This window comes from Physeter macrocephalus, chromosome 21, assembly GCF_002837175.3.
Source record: "Physeter macrocephalus isolate SW-GA chromosome 21, ASM283717v5, whole genome shotgun sequence".
NCBI lineage: Eukaryota > Metazoa > Chordata > Mammalia > Artiodactyla > Physeteridae > Physeter > Physeter macrocephalus.
In genome coordinates, this window is record NC_041234.1 from 48,147,075 (window position 1) to 48,166,847 (window position 19,773).

The 19,773-nt window shown below is 38.2% G+C and overlaps 1 protein-coding gene across 1 annotated transcript in view; it reads right to left on the reverse strand.

Annotated features, from left to right (window-relative positions):
• Positions 1 to 229: 229 nt before the first annotated feature.
• Positions 230 to 19,773, reverse strand: part of TEX11 (testis expressed 11) — a 374,728-nt gene continuing 355,184 nt past the window's right edge. Inside the window, exons 29-30 of the mRNA XM_028482531.1 lie at positions 1,073 to 1,237; positions 230 to 400 (exon numbers count right to left, since the gene is read on the reverse strand). Of these exons, the coding sequence (XP_028338332.1) occupies positions 338 to 400; positions 1,073 to 1,237 (228 nt within the window). The 3' untranslated portion in view covers positions 230 to 337. The remainder of the gene's footprint in view (positions 401 to 1,072; positions 1,238 to 19,773) is intronic.

Here is a 19,773-nt window from a genome sequence, read left to right on the forward strand (position 1 = left end):
TGAATCATCTTACTCTCACATGGGCTATTTCTGTGTGTGTATATATATATATATATATATATATATATATATATATATATATATATAAAATGTTCCTTAGCTCCTTAGTACTTTGGAAAAAATCATTTGTCCCCCAGAAATTAGCTGGTCACAGCAGTAAAAGTCAAAATGCTTTTATTTTCGAAAACATCATTTAACAACATGAAAACAGGGCAGGAGAAAACAGAAACAAAAACTCAAGAGTAAGTTTGGTAAGAATTTAAATATTCAACATCTCAGGACCACACATCTTCAAGTCACTGTCAGCTTGCTCTGTTCCAGCAGTTCTCACTCTTCATTAACAAGTGGGCCTTTTTTTTTTATCTAATGTTTCCACAAGCTCACTGTACAGAATATGCATCTGGGAAAGAGAACAGCAAATAGATTTCTTGAGAGGAAAGGAAATGTGGGAAATCTCCCCAAACCCATGGTGATGGCATGAGAGTCCAACCTTTACCTTCTGAGACCTGAGGCACCACTCTGGGAAGAACATACAGTACTCACCTGGGGAAAAGGGATCCCATGACACTAGGTCTGTTCACTAGAGATAGGCAGAAGAAGGGAGGAAGTACTTAAAACATAAAAGATCCTTTGCTCTTATTTGATACAAAAACTTTTTCTCTATCCAGCCTCTCCTGGTTAGCTAAGGGCCCAGAAGTCTGCTACTCAAAATAGTTCCTGCAGAAAATGTCTTTTTAAACAGTCATTGTTTGCACGGAGGCTGGTCCTTCCCTATGTGCACTGGCATTGACAGGGATGCATCTTTCCAGAACTCACTCTTGGCATTCTTCTTAATTAGATTCCATTTGCTATTCCTAAGTTTGCCTTGTTCACCATTCTTCCTGGTTTTCACTATAAAAAATTACTGTTTATAGTCCCATAACTCTTGCACTTCTGTGGAACCACTGAGAGGAACAATGGTCAAGATCCTTTCCTAGCCAAGGAAGGTAGGGGTTGTGTCCTTAACGAGAGCTATGTAGAACCTCTTTGTCCCTGAGTCATGCCATCCACCCGTAGCCCTCTCCCTCCTCACCTGAGTTTCATAGTTTCTCTTAAGGGAGCCAAGGTGGTCAAGGAAATGCAGTGCCAGGCCACACCATTTTTCACTAGATATATACTTGCTGCTGCCGTACATAAATACTCCAATATTCCAGGACTTGATCATCAGCCAGACAATCTCCATTTCTGGGTAGCCTTCCTGAAATCCAAGAACAGTGGGTTTACAGTTATTACTGTCACAATCACTGTAGCCCTGACTCTATCAGGGCTCCATCCCAGTATTATTAAACAATGGGTGCTCTGCTGGCACTGAGGAAAGAGCCCGCGGCCCCCATGAGCAATCCTGTGCTCCTGGAAAGTAGGAGGAGACCACCTTGAAAGTCTGTCAGCTGTAGGATGCTCCATAGCAAGACCTCATGAAGTGACATACACACTAAAAAAAGCAATGAAGCGCTCGCTCTTGGACTGAGTTCTGTCTTTCTGAAGCAGGAGAAAAACCTGTATCCTGTTTGGGGCTTCCCTTGTTGCTGTCCTCAGTCAATTATCTCCCCATTACCTATCTCTAATTTTCAGAGAAGGTTGTGAAGCAGCAGTTTTATTGAATCTCTTAATTTCCTGGACCTGAATCAGTCTGTGTTTGGAATAGAAATTATATTAATCTTTATTTTTTGCACATGTATAGAGAGATTTATTTTAAGGAACTGGCTCACACAATGTAGGGGCTGGCAAGTTTGAAATCTGTAGGGTAGGCCAGCAGGCTATAAAATCAGGTAAGACTTGATGTTGTGATCTTGAGTCTGAAATTGGTAGGGCAGGCCAGCAGGCTGGAAACCCAGGCAGAATTTCTGTTAGAATCTTGAGGCAGAATTCCTTCTCCGGGAAACCTCAGATTCCACTTTGAAGGCAAAAACTGATTATGGAGTGTAATCTGCTTTATTGTACTTCAAGTCAACTGACTGTAATTTAAAAATGATCTTTAGTGTTGACAGTATCTACCTAGCTATGAACACAGGGCACATTTCTAAGATGGTCCCTTTGCCTTTTAACATGGCTGATCACAAGATTTTGCAATAGCAAAAAGGATTAGTCTAAGGAGATGGACCACAGAGGGAGCACTTGTGTGCTCATTCCATGTTAAAGTCCTTCATCTACACAAGAGGTCTCAGGCCCTTGAAGGGGGACATGTGACAGAAGACCTGGGCAGCAGGTTCTTGAGAGTGTCAATGACAATATCTCAGCTGTCCTTCCACCCATGTGGATCTATAAAAAATTACTATGCATAAAACACTATGAGAATGAGGGTGCTAAGAGTGATAAGACAAAGCTCTTATCCTAAATGACACATAATGCCTCTGGGGAGACAAGGCATCCACGTATAAAGAGGACCACACGAGGAATGTGATTAAGGGTTAGTCAGAGTGACACAGGCATTAGGTGCTCCAGCTCAGTCAAACAAATGAGCATTGGGCTGGCACAGTCAGAGGTCTAGTCTCTCTGCTTGAAATGCCACCCCCCCACCCAATCTTTATCCACTTGGTAAACTTCTACCTTTTCTTCAAATTAACAAACGGAGTTAGTTATTCCTTTCTCTCTGTTCCCATAGCAAGCTTTACATTCCTCTAATACAACTTATATTACATTGTTCTGAAACTGTGTAAATATGTATCTCCTCCAGGCTGAGCTCCTTGAGTACAGGGAATTTTTCTTCTTCATCTTTGTATCCTCAGAGTCCAACACTGTGCCTGGCACATAATAAGGGCCCAGTAGATATTTGATGAATGAATGAATTTATGAATGAATGAACAAATGAATTAATATCCAGTTATTAAAATGCTACCTCCTCAGTCAGGCTTTGCCTGACTCTCCACAATTTATTATCGTACCACTTTGTTCCTATGGCACTTTGTTCACGGCACCTATTGTCTGTCTCCTTCACTAGGCTGGGAGTTCCTTAAAGGCAGAATGTCATCTACCTTTGAGTATTCACAGCCTGACACATGACCGTGTTGTGATTTTAACTGAATGACTTAACAAATGACTGAACAAATAGACATGATCTTAGAGTAGATGAGCAGGATATCTAGCTATAGAGAGGTTATATGAAATGTCCAGAACAGGCAATTCCAGAGAGACAGCAGATTGGTAGTTGCCAGGGGCTGGGGGAGAGGGGAATGGGGAGTGACTGCTAATGGTTATGGGGTTTCTTTTTGGGGTGATGAAAATGTTCTGGATTTGGATACTGGTGATAGTTGCAGAATTTTGTGAATATACTAAAACCACTGAATTGTATACCTTAAAATTGTGAATTTTATATATGAACTGTATCTCAACTTAAAAAATATATACAGAGAAAGAGAAGGGCATTCCATGTGGGCAGAACAGAATCAATAAAGACTCAGATTGTGCTTGAGACTAAGCACGTCTCAGGGGGACTAATAGTCATTTGGCCCAAGCAGACAATTGATGTAGGGAAATTAATGGGAAATAGGACTGGAAATGTAGGATGGGGATACCTAAGCACTTCCTAGATGCTTTTCCTTAGAACATTAGTGTCATGAAAAATGTTAACAGATGGTGTATAAAAATAGGGTTCTTTAGTCAAATACATTTTGGAAATGCTGCATTCTATATACAACCTCTTGGAGAGTTTTAATGCACATTAGTTCATTAAAAGTTTTAGGAACTTTTACAGTGAAGAAACCATGTAACTTTGTTTAATCCAGAGTATGTAGATCATTTACTAACATCTTGTGGAACGTAATTTGTGAAACATCGGGCTGGAGTGTTAAGGGTTTTGCATTAACAGGCCACAGATTTTGGGATTTATTCTGCTGGCAATGAGAAGTCACTGAAACTTTTTGAGAAGGAAAGTTATATGATGAAACTGGAGTTCTAAATAAGATTGAAATGCCAGTGGTGTTTAGAACAGACGTGAGTGTGAGAAAACACATACAGCGAGAACTGTTTAAATGGACTTGTAAGAGACGAAGAATGAAGTGGATGAGGGTCAGAAATAGAATAGTGACAATGGAAAGATGAAAGAAACACTCTAAAGGAAGAATCAGTAGAACTTGGTAACTGATTTGATTTGGGGAATAGAAGATAGGTCAATTAAAAATAGCTCTGAAGTACACAGTTTGAGTGGATGAGAGAATGCTGATACCACTGAAAGAAGAAATTGGAAGGAAATGTTTCTGGGGATAAAGGATCAAGATAATGTTAACTTCTATTTTAATCATGTTGAGATTGAGGTAACTTTGGCGATATCATGTGGGCTGTTGCAGATATGGACTGGAACTCAGGTAACAGTTGAAAAATATCAATCCACTTAAAGGACAGAGTATAGAATATGGAGAAGGAAAGAGTAGAGAATATTGGAAATGTTCATAGTTGGGTGGCAAGAGGGAAAAGATAACACAGAAGAGTGATGAGAACATAAAGGACAAAAGAAAAGATAATTTCAATAAGGCGGCAGTGGTCAATAATGAAGGCCAGAGTAAAGAAAGACACCATCAAATTTGTCTAGGAGGTAGTAATTAGTGGAGCACTGTGTGGCTAGCAGTACAGAGAGTGACGGAAAGAGTGGCTCAAGATGAGGACAGACAGGTACACAGGACCTTGTAGGCCACGTTTAGGATTTTCGTTTTTAAGAGCAATGAGAAACTACTGAAGAAGATTAAGCAAAATCACATATATTCGAAAATTTAAAAGATCACTCTGGTTGCTGGATGGAGAAATGAAGAAAGCAAGAGATGCAAGAAGACCAGCTAAAAGGTTCTTGCAGTAGCTGAGGTAAGAGATGATAACCTGAACTAGGTTGGTGATGGTGGAAGATGGGAAAAAGTAAATGAATATACGATATTTAGGAGGCAGAACTGACAGGACTTAGTGATAGATTAGAAATGGGAGTGAGGGAGGAATTGAGGATGACTCCGAGATGTTTGGCTTGGGCAACTGGAGGAATGATGGTGCCATTCAATGAGTTAGGGAACCGGAGGAGTTTTATTTTCATTTGCGTTAGCTACTCTCATGTCCAGCACTGCTCAGGAGAATCATTCACCTCCAACGAAGAAATGCAACCGTGCAGCTACTCACCCCAGTGCAACATAGGCTTGCCTGTGGTAACATACAAATCAATGCCAGCAAGTAGAGATGTTTGCGCTTATGATTTTCTGGGGCTCATATTTGAAGCCAGTTTTCTCTGTCTTCAACATCTTAATAAACATGGCAGTCATATATATCTCTAACAAAACTGTACGTGTTTTGGAACACAAATGCTGTCTTTTTAGGCTCTCTTCAGGGTTCCTGAAGTGAATATTGTGTACATCAGCTTTACTGAGATATAATTCACATACCATACAATTTATCTACTTAAAAGTATACAGGGCTTCCCTGGTGGAGCAGTGGTTGAGAGTCTGCCTGCCAATGCAGGGGACGCGGGTTCGAGCCCTGGTCCGGAAGGATCCCACATGCCGTGGAGCAACTAGGCCCGTGAGCCACAACTACTGAGCCTGTGCGTCTGGAGCCTGTGCTCCGCAACAGGAGAGGCCGCGATAGTGAGAGGCCCATGCATCGCGATGAAGAGTGGCCCCCGCACCGTGATGAAGAGTGGTTCCCACTTGCCGCAACTAGAGAAAGCCCTCGCACAGAAACAAAGACCCAACACAGCCAAAAATAAAAATAAATAAATAAATAAATTTGAAAAAAAAAGCATCCAAACCATGAAAGTTGCTAAAAAAAAAAAAAGGTGTACAATTCAATGGCTTTTAGTACATTCACAGAGTTCTGCCACCATCACCACAGTCAATTGTAGAATATTTTCATCCCCCTAAAAGGAAACCCCCATGCCCATTAGCAGTCACTCCACATCTCCCCCAATAACCCCCATCTCTGTCTTTTATAGATTGGCATATTCTGGATATTTCAGATAAATGTCCAGAGTCACACAGTAATGTAGTCCTTTATGACCGGCATCTTTCACTTAGCATAATGTTTTCAAGGTCCATCCATGTTGTAGCATGTGTCAATACTTCATTCTTTGTTATGGCCAATTAATATTTCATTGTATGGAAATACCACATTTTGTTTATCCATTCATCAGCTGATAGACATTTGGGTTGCTCCCACTTTTGGCTGCTATGAACATTTGTGTACAAGTGTTTGCTGGCATTTGTTTTAATTTCTTATGGGTATATACCTAGAAGAGAAATTGCTGGGTCATATGGTAACTTCATGTTTAACTTTCTAAGGAACTTAGCCAGACTGTTTTCCAAAGCAGCTGTACCACTGTACAGTAACACAGTGTATGAGGGCACCAATTTCTCCACATCCTTGTCAATACTTGTTATTATCTGTCTTTTTGACTATAGTCACCTTAGTGGGTGTCAAGTGGTAGATCACTGTGTTTTGATTTGCCTATCTCTGATGACTAATATGTCAAGAATCTTTCCACATGCTTACTGGTCATTTGAATACCTTCTTTGGAGAACTGTCTACTCAGATATTTGCCCATTAAAAAAATTATTTGTCTTTACATTATCGAGTTGTAAGAGCTCTTTACAGATTCTAAGTACAAGTTCTTTAACAAATATATGATTTCCAAAATTTACTGCCATTCTGTGGGTTGTCTTTTCACTTCTTTGATGGTCCTTCACAGAAAAGTTTTAATTTTGCTGATATCTAATTAATTTTTTATTTTATTGCTTGTGCTCTTGGTGTCATATCTAAGAAAACACTGTCTAACCCAGGGTTACAAAGATTTAAGCCTATACTTCTAAAAGTTTTATTATTTTAGCTTATATATAATTATAGTTTTATAATTTTAGCTCTTTCATTTAGGTCTTTGATCCATTTCGAGACAGGGGTCCAAACTTCATTCTTTTCCATGTGGCTACGCACTTGTCCCAGAATCATTGTTAGAAAGACTACTTTTTCACATTGAATAGTCTTCACAATCTGGTCAAAAATCAACTGACCATAAAGGTGAGGGCTTGTTTCTGGACTCTTAATTCTATTTCACTGATCTCTATGTCTATCCTTATGTCAGTACCACACTGTCTTGATTACTATAGCTTTGTGGTAAGTTTTGAAATAGACAATGCAACAATAATAGTTTTAATTACTTCATATAATTTTATGTGCTTCAAAGAAGCTAAGAGAAGAATGAAAGTATATATTTATAATTTGTTATATTAACTTTCTTATTTACCATTTCTGGTTCTTTTCCTTTCTTCCCATGGCTTATTCTCTAGTGTCATTCCTTATTCCAAACTGGCTCCCACCTTCCTTCTTTGTGCTGTTATTTTTATATTACATTTTATATGATAAAAGCCCAGCAAACAATTATGTTTTATACATTTGCTTTTTAAATAATACAAGAGAAGAAAGGAAAAGAAATATGCATTTATACTGTTGTATAATTAGCTAATTACCAATGCTTTTTGTTTCACTTGCTATCAACCTAAAGAACTTCCTTTAGTATTTCTTGCAGGCAGGTCAGCTAGCAAGAAATTCTCAGTTTTTCTTTATCTGTTAATATCTTCATTTTTGTGAGATAATTTTGCTGATTATAGGATTCCTGGTTAGCTGTTACTTTTTTCCTATCATTCTGAATATGTCACTGCCTTCTGATCCCCACTGTTTCTGGTGAGAAGTCAACAGTTACTCTCATTGGGGTTCCTTTTTTTTAACCATTTTTAAAAATTGAAGTATAGTTAATTTACAATGTTGTGTTAGTTTCAGATGTACAGCAAAGTGATTCAGATTCTTTTACATTATAAGTTATTACAAGATATTGAATACAGTTAAGTCCCCTACATACGAATGACTTCCATTCTGAGAGCGCGTTCCTAAGTCCAACAAAGTTACCCTAGGTACCCAACACAATCAGCTATACAGTACTGTACAATTATAGGTTTATAATACTTTTCACACAAATAATACATAAAAAACAAACACACAAAATAAAGAAAATATTTTTAATCTTACAGTACAGTATCTTGAAGAGTACAGTACAACAGCTGGCATACAGGGGTTGGCATTGAGTGAACAGGCAAGAAGAGTTACTGACTGGAGGAGGGAGAGGAGGTGGGAGATGGCAGAGCTGAAGGATCATCAGCAGTAGGAGACGGAGGGCAAGCTGCAATTTCACTCACGCCTTACATGATTGGACGTGCAAATGCACGTTTGCATCTTTGAAAGTTTGCAACTTGGAGGTTCGTATGTAGGGGACTTACTGTGTAGTTCCCTGTGCTATACAGTAGGTCCTTGTTGTTTATCTATTTCATACCTAGTAGTGTGTATTTGTTAATTCCAAGCTCCTAATTTATCTCCCCCCATCCTCCGCTATCCACTTTGGTAACCATAAGTTTGTTTTCTAGGTCTGTAAGTCTATCTCTGTTTTGTAAATAAGTTCATTTGTATCATTTTTTAATATTCTACATGTAAGTGATAACATAACATTTGCCTTTCTCTATCTGACTTACTTCACTTAATATGATAATCTCTAGGTCCATCCATGTTGCTGCAAATGGCATTATTTCATTTTTTCTTATAGCTGAGTAATATTCCATTGTGTGTGTATATGTATGCAAATATATATTACACACACACACAAACACACCATATCTTCTTCATCCATTCATTTGTTGTTGAACATTTGGGTTGCTTCCATTTCTTGGCTATTGTAAATAGTGCTGCTATGAATACTGGGGTGCATGTATCTTTTCAAATTAGAATTTTCTCCAGATATATGCCTGGGAGTAGGATTGCTGGATGATATGGTAACTTTTAGTTTTTTAAGGAACCCCCATACTGTTTTCCACAGTGGCTGCACCAATGTACATTCCCACCAACAGTGTAGGAGGCTTCCATTTTCTCCATACCCTCTCCTGCATTTATTATTTGTAGACTTTTTAATGATGGCCATTCTGACTGGTGTGAGTTGATACCCTGTAGTTTGATTTGAATTTTTTCCAATATTTACTGATGTCGAGCATCTTTTCTTTTTTTTTTTTTTTGCTTAATAAATATCCTGAATGATTTAATGCATGAATATGGAGGAATGAATATACAAGAAAGTAAACATGACATTTTAATAAAGAAAAACGTGAAGAGACTGAAAAGAAAAACACACCAAAATAGCTATAAGTAGAATATATTACCCTATTGAAAGACAATGACTTTTATATTAATAGAAAAAAGTTCACATCTATAGTTTCCAAGACATGGCTCTTCAGACAAAATTGGAAAAGCAGTGTTGTAAATATATATTTATCCATTCGTCTGAGGATGGGTATTTAGGTTGCTTCCATGACCTGGCTATTGTAAATAGTGCTGCAATGAACATTGGGGTGCATGTGTCTTTTTGAATTGTGGTTTTCTCTGGGCTGCCAGATGCCAGAACGCTTTACCATTTTATTTTATTATTTTTGAATTTTATTTTATTTATTTTTTTATACGCAGGTTCTTATTAGTCATCAATTTTACACACATCAGTGTACACATGTCAATCCCAATCACCCAATTCATCACACCACCACCTCCACGCCCACAAGGCTTTCCCCCCTTGGTGTCCATACGTTTGTTCTCTACGTCTGTGTCTCAATTTCGGCCCTGAACACCCGTTCATTTGTACCATTTTTCTAGGTTCCACATGTATGCGTTAATATACGATATTTGTTTTCCTCTTTCTGACTTACTTCACTCTGTATGACAGTCTCTAGATCCATTCACGTCTCAACAAATGACCCAATTTCGTTCCTTTTTATGGCTGAGTAATATTCCATTGTAAATATGTACCACATCTTATTTATCCATTCGTCTGAGGATGGGTATTTAGGTTGCTTCCATGACCTGGCTATTGTAAATAGTGCTGCAATGAACATTGGGGTGCATGTGTCTTTTTGAATTGTGGTTTTCTCTGGGTATATACCCAGTAGTGGGATTGCTGGGTCGTATGGTAGCTCTATTTGTAGTTTTTTAAGGAACCTCCATACTGATCTGCATAGCGGCTGTATCAATTTACATTCCCACCAGCAGTGCAAGAGGGTTCCCTTTTCTCCACACCCTCTCCAGCATTTATTGTTCCTAGATTTTTTGTCAATCAGATAAATTCTTATCAACATAAAAAACATAACTCTCTTGAACCCACATCCCCTCCACAGTAAACTACAAGTTGATCTTGCTGTTTCCAGTTCCCTTCCAGGCTTTGATTCTGAGTGAGATGAGAAGGTGCCGGAAGGTTTTGCATGGAGAAATGACATTATCAGATGTAAGTTTTAAAAGACCACTCTGGTTGCGGTATAAGAGAACACACTATAGAGGATCAAGGATTAAATCAGGGGCACTTGGGGCTATTTTTTTTGATGGGGTTGTTTGCTTTTTTAATATTGAGCTGCATGAGCTGTTTATATATTTTGGAGATTAATCCTTTGTCCGTTGATTCATTTGCAAATATTTTCTCCCATTCTGAGGGTTGTCTTTTCGTGGCTGACAACATTTTGCAATCATATCCTAACTTGCTGGTGACAGAGCTGGCAGGTGTCATTTTTGGTGCCCTCCCTCTAGCCTGGTTACACCATTGGGCATGCTCTGCACACTGTGCAAAAAAACAGCCTGACTGGGTGAGCACCTTGAGCACCCACCCACTTCACACAACAGCTGCACCACACCTGGGCCAGGTGAGAGCACTACCCCCCCAACTGCCTAAGCACAGCAGTTGCGATGCAATCAGACCAGGCGGGTACCCTGTGTACTGTCCACCTGTGCAGAAATCTCACAACTAGGCCATGAGAGAACCCTGAGTCCACCCCCACGCCATGCAACAATTGTTCTGCAACCAGGCCAGGCATGTGCCTCATCCCCAACCTTCCACGAAACAGCTATGCTACAACCAAGGGGGTGAGCACACACACCTTGCCTCACCCTCCCCATTAGCAGCTATGGCCCCACAAGAGCCCACACAAGGGACACCTCTTGAGTGTCTGGCTCTGATGTCCAGGGGAGAATGTGTTTCCAGGCCCCATGGATCATCTGCTACACTAGAACCCTCCTTCAAGACCAGGAGAGGTAGCTGTTTCGCCTAATATATATAGACAAACATAGAGTCAGATAAAATGAAGAGACAGAAGAATATGTTCCAAACCTAAGAACAAATCCCCAGAAAAAAGACCTTAATGAAATGGACATAAACTACCTGCCTTATAAAGTGTTCAATGTAATAGTCACAAAGATGCTCACCACACTTGGGAGGATACTGGAAGAGAAAATATAAGAAAGAACCAAACAGAAGTAATAACTGAGCTAAAAAATACACTTGAGGGGTTTAACAGCAGACTGCATGAAGTAGAAGAATTAGTGAGCTGGAAGATAAAGCAAAAGAAATCACTCAGAGCAGCAAAAATGAAAAAAGAATTTTAAAAAAGTGAAGATATTTTAAGGAACCTCTTGGACAACATCAAGAGTATTAATATGCACATCAAAGGGGTCCCAGAAGGAGAAGAGAGAGAAGAAGGGCTGGAAAAATTATTTGAAGAAATAATGGCTGAAAACATCCTCCATCTGGGGAAGGAAACAGACATCAAGGTCCAGGAAACCCAGAGAGTTCCAAATAAGATGAACCCAAAGAAAAACACACCAAGATATATTATACTTAAAATGGTAAAAGTTAAGGAGAAAGAGAGAACCTTAAAAGCAGCAAGAGAAAAACAACTTATTACATACAAGGGAAACCATATAAGACTATCAGCAGATATTTCAGCAGAAAATTTACAGGTTAGAAAAGAGTGGCATGACATATTCAAAGTGCTGAAAGGAAAAAACTTCCAACCATGAATTCTCTACCCAGCAAGGTTATCACTCAGAATTGAAGGAGTGATTAATAGTTTTCCAGATAAGCAAAAGCTTTAACTCCTTTAGGAGTTCATACCACTAAGAAGGCCTTACAAGAAATGTTAAAGGGATTCTCTAAGCTGAAAAAAAAGGCAGTAATTAATAATAAGAAAACAGGGACTTCCCTGGTGGCACAGTGGTTAAGAATCTGCCTGCCAATGCAGGGGACACATGTTCAAGCCCTGGTCTGGGAAAATCCCACAAGCCATGGAGCAACTAAGTCCATGCACCACAACTACTGTGCCTGTGCTCTAGAGCCCAAGAGCCACAACTAGTGAGCCTGTGTGCCACAACTACTGAAGCCCATGTGCCTAGAGTCTATGCTCCGCAACAAGAGAAGCCAGTGCAATGAGAAGCCCACGCACCGCAATGAAGAGTAGCCCCCGCTCACTGCAACTAGACAAAAGCCCGCATGCAGCAATGAAGACCCAATGCAGCCATAAATAAATACATAAATTTATTAAAAAAAAAGATGGGCAGGGAACCTGAGTAGACATTTTTCCAAAGAATACATAGAGATGCCCAAGAGGCACATACATGAAGTGATGCTCAACATCATTAATTATTAGAGAAATGAAAATCAAAATCACAATGAGATACCACCTCACACCTATTAGAATGGTTACTTTCAAAAAGACAAATAAGTGTTGACGAGCACATGGAGAAAGGAAAACCCTTGTGCACTGTTGTTTGGAATGTAAATTGGTAGAGCCACTATGGAAAACATTATGGAGATTCTTTTAAAAATTTAGACTAGGACTACCATATTATCCAACTATTCCACTTTTGGGTATTTATCCAAAGAATATGAAACACTAATTCAAAAAGATATATGCACCCCTATGTTCACTGCAGCATTATTTATAATAGCTGAGATATGGGGAAATCTAAGTGTCCATGGATGGATAAATGGATAAAGATGTGACATATATGTGTATATGTGTGTGTGTGTGTACACACACACACACACACACACACACAATGGAATGCTACTCAGTCATAAAAATGAATAAATCTTGTCATTTGTGACAACATGGATTGAGGGCATTATGCTAAATGAGTCTGAAGAAGAAAGATAAGTAGGCTATGATTTCACTCATATGTTGAATCTAAAAAACAAAAACAAAACAAATGAAAAACAAAACAAATTGAAAACAAACTCATAGATACAGAGATGAGATTGGTGTTCAACAGAGGGGAAGAATGCTGGGGATTGGGCAAAAGTGGTAAAGGGAGCCAATTATATGGTGATAGATGGTAATTAGACTTTTTGGGGTGATCACTTTGTAGTGTATACCAATGTTGAATTATAATGTTGTACACCTGAAACTTTTAATATAATTAAAAAAGAGAGAACATTAATAAAGAGAGATTGGCAAAGTGGATTAAAAATATGTTGTCTATATGCTGGCTACAAGAAATTTCCTTCAAATGTAACATTATAGGCAGGTTGAAAGTAAAAGGATGGAAATAGGTATATTATATAAACAGTAATCAAAGGATAGCAAGAGTGGTAATATTATATTAGTTATTATAGATTTCAGAGCAAAGAAAATTACTTGAGACATAGAGGAACATTATACAATGATAAAAGGTGAAATCCACAAAGAAGACATAGCAATCATAAATGTGTATGCATCCAATAACAGAGTTACAAAATATGAAGCAAAAACCAATAGGAGTGAGAAGAGCTAGATAACTCCACAGTTATAGTTGAAGATTTCAATATGCCTGCTCAACAAATAATAGAATAATTAGCCAGAAAATAAGGAAAAGTATACAAGAACTTGGCAACACCATGAACCAGTGAGATCTAATCAACATTTATAGACTACTCCTCCCAACAACAGCAGAATACACATTCTTTTCAAGTGCCCATGGAACATTTACTAAGATCATATGCTGGGCCATAAAATAAATCTCAAGAAGTTTAAATAACTGAAATTATACAAGTTGTGTTCTCTGACCACAATGGAATAAAACTAGAATTCAATAACAGAAAGATAATAGGAAAATCTGTAAACACTTAGAAACTAAACAATACACTATGAAGTAATCTACGGGTCAAAGAAGAAGTCTCAAAGGAAATAAAAAAATACATTGAAGTAAATGAAAATGAAAATACAATATAGCAAAATCTGTGGGCTACAGCTAAAGGAGCTCGGTGAGGGAAATTTACAGCACTAAATGCATACATTAGAAAAGAGGAAAGGTCTCAGTAATTTAAGTTCCCATCTCAAGAACCTAGAAAAGAAGAGCAAACTAAATGCAAAGCAAGCAGAATGAAGTAAATAATAAAGAGCAGAAAGCAACAACACTGAAAACACAAAGGCAACAGAGAAAATCAATGGAGGAGATGGTTCTTTGAAAAGGTGGATAAAATTTACTAACTTTTGGCAAGAATTACAGAAAAAAAGGGAGTATGTAAATTATCAATATCAGGAATAAAACAGTAGATATCACTACAGACCCTGCACACATCAAAAGAATAATAAGGGAATAATAATACAAAGAACTCTATACACATAAATTTGACAACTTAGGGGACTTCCCTGGTGGTACAGTGGTTAAGAATCCGCTTGCCAATGCAGGGGGCATGGGTTCAAGCTCTGGTCCAGGAAGATGCCACATGCCATGGAGCAACTAAGCCCGTGCACCACAACTACTGAGCCTGCCCTCTATAGAGCCTGTATGCCACAACTACTGAAGCCCATGTGCCTAGAGCCTGTGCTCTGCAACAAGAGAAGCCACCACAGTAAGAAGCCCGTGCACCGCAACGAAGAGTAGCCCCTGCTCAGTAGCCCCTACTTGCTCCAACTAGAGAAAGCCCGCATGAAGCAATAAAGACCCAATGCAGACAAAAATAAATAAATAAAATAAATTTTAAAAAATAAAATGCTGATGTTGTCAGCCTTGGTCATACCAATTTATATATATATATAAAAATTTTGACAACTTAGATGAAATGGGTCACTTCACTGAAAAACACAAATTACCACAAATCACCCAATATAAAATAGATAATGTGAACAGTCTATAACTATTAAGGAAATAGAATATGTAGTTTTAAACTCTTGAAAAAAATCTCCAGGCCCAGTTACACTGCAGAATTCTACCAAACATTTAGAAAAGAACTGACATAAATTCTACACAATCTTTTCCAAAAATATGAGGAAACACATTGCAATTTATTTTATGAATCTAGTATTACCCTGATACCAAAACCAAAGACTGTACAGAAAAAAAACTACTGACCAATATCCCACATGAATATAGATAAAAAATCTTTAACAATATGCTAGCAAACAGAGTTCAGCAATATATAAAAAGAATTATGGGAGGGAGGGAAACACAAGAGGGAAGAGATATGGGGATGTATGTATATGTATAACTGATTCATTTTGTTATAAAGCAGAAACTAACATACCATTGTAAAGCAATTATACTCCAATAAAAATGCTAAGAAAAAAAAAGAATTATACACTATGACCATGTGGGGTTTATTCTAACGATGCAAGGCTGGTTCAATATTTGAAATCAGTCAGTGTAATCCCCCATATTAACAGGTTAAAGAAGAAAAATCACATGATCATATCAATTGATGCAGGAAAAGCATGTGACAAAATTCAATACTCATTCATGAAACTCTCAGAAAAAAGGAATAGTGGGAACTTCCTCAACTTGATAAAGAGCTTCTACAAAAATCCTACGGCTAACATTATACTTAATGGTGAAAGACTGAATGTTTTCCCCCTAAGAGAGTGAACAAGGCAAGAATATCCACTCTCATTACTCTTAACTAACATGGTGCTGAAAGTTCTAGTCTGCACAGTAAGGCAAGAAAAGGAAAGAGAAGGCATATAGATTGGAAAGGAAGAAATAAAACTGTCCCCTATTTGCAGATGACATGGTTGTTTACATAGGAAATCCTAAGGAATCTTCAAAGAAAATTCCTGAAATGAGTGAGCTCAGCAAGGTTGTGGGATACAAAATAAACACAGAAATATCAACTGCATTTCTTCATACTAGAAATTAACACAGGACACCACTTACAATCACTCAAAAAAAAAACCAACCCACAGCACTTAGATATAAATCTAACAATACATGTACAGGATTTGTATGCTGAAAACTACATAATACTGATGAAAGAAACAAAAAATCTAAATAAATGAAGAGACATACCCTGTTCATGGATTAGAAGATTCAATATAATAAAGATGTCAATTCTTTTTTTAAACTGAGATACAGTGTACTAGGTTCGATGGAGTCCTCCCCCAAAATTCATGTCCTTCCTGGTACTTCATCATGTGACCATATTTGGAAATAGGGTCACTGCAGATGTAACTAAGTTGAGATCATACTGAAGTAGAGTGGACCCTTAATCCAATAATGGCTGTGTACTTATAAGAAAAAGAGAAAGACAGAGGGAGAATGCCATGTGGTGACAGAGACTGGAGTTATGAATCTGTAAGCCAAGGAACACCAAGGTTTGCCAACAACCACAAAAAGACAGGAAGAGGCAAAGAAGGATCCTCCCCACAGAGCCTTCAGAAAGAGTATGGCCTACTGACACCTTGATTTCAGACTTCTAGCCTCCAGAACTGTGAGAGAATAAATTTCTCTTGTTATATAAGTCACCCAGTTTGTACTAATTTGTTATCACAGTTCTAGGAAACATATACATATAGTTTAATGCAATTCCTATCAAAATCCCAGGAGGAATTTTTGTAGATTTAGACAAGATTATTCTAAAATATATATAGAAAGGCAAAGGAACTACACAGCTAATAACAATAAAGTGGGTACAATCACTCTACTTGCTTTTTTTTTTTTTTTTTTTTTTCAGTGGTATGCGGGCCTCCCTCTGCTGCGGCCTCTCCCGTTGCGGAGCACAGGCTCCGGACGCGCAGGCTCAGCGGCCATGGCTCACGGGCCCAGCCGCTCCGCGGCATGTGGGATCCTCCCAGACCGGGGCGCGAACCCGGTTCCCCTGCATCGGCAGGCGGACGCGCAACCACTGCGCCACCAGGGAGGCCCAGGATTTTAATTCCTTAATGTCTGACACCCAGTCTGTGTTCAAGTTTCCTCAATTGCCTCATAAATGCCTTTGATCCTCCCGGACCGGGGCGCGAACCCGGTTTCCCTGCATCGGCAGGCGGACGCGCAACCACTGCGCCACCAGGGAAGCCCCCACTCTACTTGCTTTTAAGACTTATTGTGTAGCTATAGTAATCAGGTACTGGCAGAGGGATTGACACATAGAGAAAATAGAGAACCCAGTAAGAGACTCACACAAATATGCCCAACTGATTTTTTGTCAAAAGTACAAAAGCAATTTAATGGAGGAAAGACAGCCTTGTCAACAAATGGTGCTAGAGCAACCGGCTATCACAGCAAAAATGAACCTCAACCTAAATCTCACATCTCATACAAAAATTAACTTAAAATGTATTATAACTTAAATGTAAATATAAAACTATAAAACTTAAAAAAAGAGGAGAAAATCTTTGGGATATAGGGCTAGGCAAAAAGTGTACTAGATACCAACTTGAGCCTCTCCTTTGAACTGAAATTCCTAGCAAGAGCAGGTAAATAAGACGTGTGTTCTGGTGGAAAGAGCCCTGGAACTGAGGTCAGACGGTTCTAGTTCTGATTTTTATTCATTAGCCATATGAACTTAGGCAAATTGGTAACTTGACTTTTTTGAATCTTAAAAATTTCCTCATTTGTATATCAAGGATAATACCAGCATTGCCTACTTCACAGAATTACTGGGGGGTGGGGCTGTCAAATGAAATAATGGATGTAAGAATGCTTTGTAAAATGTAAAGTATGATAGTGTGGGCCTGAGGTTTTATATTTGTGCAATAGCCATTTTGCCACTGTATGGAGGCACTTGATAAATGTTGTCTGCTTAATTTTTTAAAAAAGTATTTATGCTCATTAAAATCAGGCTTAACTACTTGTTAAGTAGTTCCAGAGTGCCTGCTCTGTGCTAGAAACCAGGTTCTGGGGATTCAGCGATGAACTGAAGGATCCACTCTGATAAAGGTTATCTGCTTAATAAATAATGAATGAGTGACTGGTCATCAGAAAAGTCAAATAAGGGCAAATTTTTTCCAAGTATTTAAAACAAAAGGGATGCATAGCACATTCAAGCAAACAGTAAAAAGCAACATATACTATGTAAAGAGTCAAGAGGGTTATTAAATTAATCTCTGTATAGAAAAGCTAACTATCCCATCATGTTTCAGGGAATTAGCAATAATGGATGGGAGGCTGGTCAAAAAAGTAAAAAAAAAAAATATTAACCTCTCTAACAGGCAACCCAAGATTCGGAGAGATGGAACAGTAATACATTAGATAGAATAAAAGTGGCAAAAACAAAATGCTCAGAGCAGTTTTGGCCTTATATAGCGACTATGGAAATTGATCAATTTGAATTTATAGTACAATTTAATTTTAGTTTGTATTTGTTACTATGGCAAACACATCTGAAGGTCCAGATGAGGCTCATGGCTTAGAAATTTAATTTTCTCTTCTTCCCAAAAGAAAGTTAAGATGAGGGGAAAAAAAAGATGTATATATCTCCAAAATGTTCAATGCTAAAGTTTTTTTTTTAACTTAAATTTACACAGGCCATAATTACATAGCTCCAGAATTCTGGGTTTCTGTAAGATGATGCTAGTTTGTACCAGGTTGTCACCCTGCTATATTGTTCCACCATCTGTTGTGGTTTGCAGACGTTTGTATATGAAGAAGCAGTTGGGCAAGTCAGGAGCCTTGGATATTAACATGGACTCAAATAATGACTTTTGTGTGACTTTTTAAAAAAAATTAATTAATTTATTTTTGGCTGTGTTGGGTCTTCATTTCTGTGTGAGGGCTTTCTCTAGTTGCGGCAAGTGCGGGCCACTCTTCATTGCGGTGCGCGGGCCTCTCACTATCGCGGCCTCTCTTGTTGCGGAGCACAGGCTCAAGACGCGCAGGCTCAGTAGTTGTGGCTCACAGGCCTAGCTGCTCCACGGCATGTGGGATCTTCCCAGACCAGGGCTCGAACCCGTGTCCCCTGCACTGGCAGGCAGATTCTCAACCACTGTGCTACCAGGGAAGCCCTTTTTGTGTGACTTTAAGCAAGCCATTTGACCTTCTTAATATTTTATAGCTCCCTTATAATAACAATACTACCTTATCTGTGTATGAGTTGTTAAAGTTCACAACACATATTATTTTAATTGATCCTTAAAACCTCAGTGTGGGAGTCAGAAAGGGTATTATTTCCATTTTACAAATGAGAAGACTGAAGTCAAACAGCAGAGGAGGAATATCCATATGCAAAAACAAACAAATGAGAAACCATTTAGACCCTTACCTCATACACCATAAACAAAAATTAACTCAAAATGAATCACAGACCTATATGTAAGAAATAAAAGTATAAAAGCTACAAGAAAACATAGAAGAAAATCTTTGTAAATTTGGAATAGGCAAAGACTTCTTATCATGACTAAAAACATGACCCATAAAAGAAAAAATAATAAATTGGTCTTCATCAAAATTCAGAATATTTGCTTTTTAAATGCTGCCATTAAGAAAATGAAAAGACAAGCCAGAGACTGGGAGAAAATATTTACAAATAGTATATTTGATAAAGGATTTGTACCTAGAATACATAAAGAACACATAACTTACCGAGAATCCAATTTTAAAAATGGGAAAATAATTGAATAGATATCTTTCCAAAAAAGATAAACAAATGGTCAATAAGCACGTGAAAAAATGATCAACAGTGTTAGCTATCAAGGAAATTAAAATCAAAACCACAATGAGCTACCATTACAT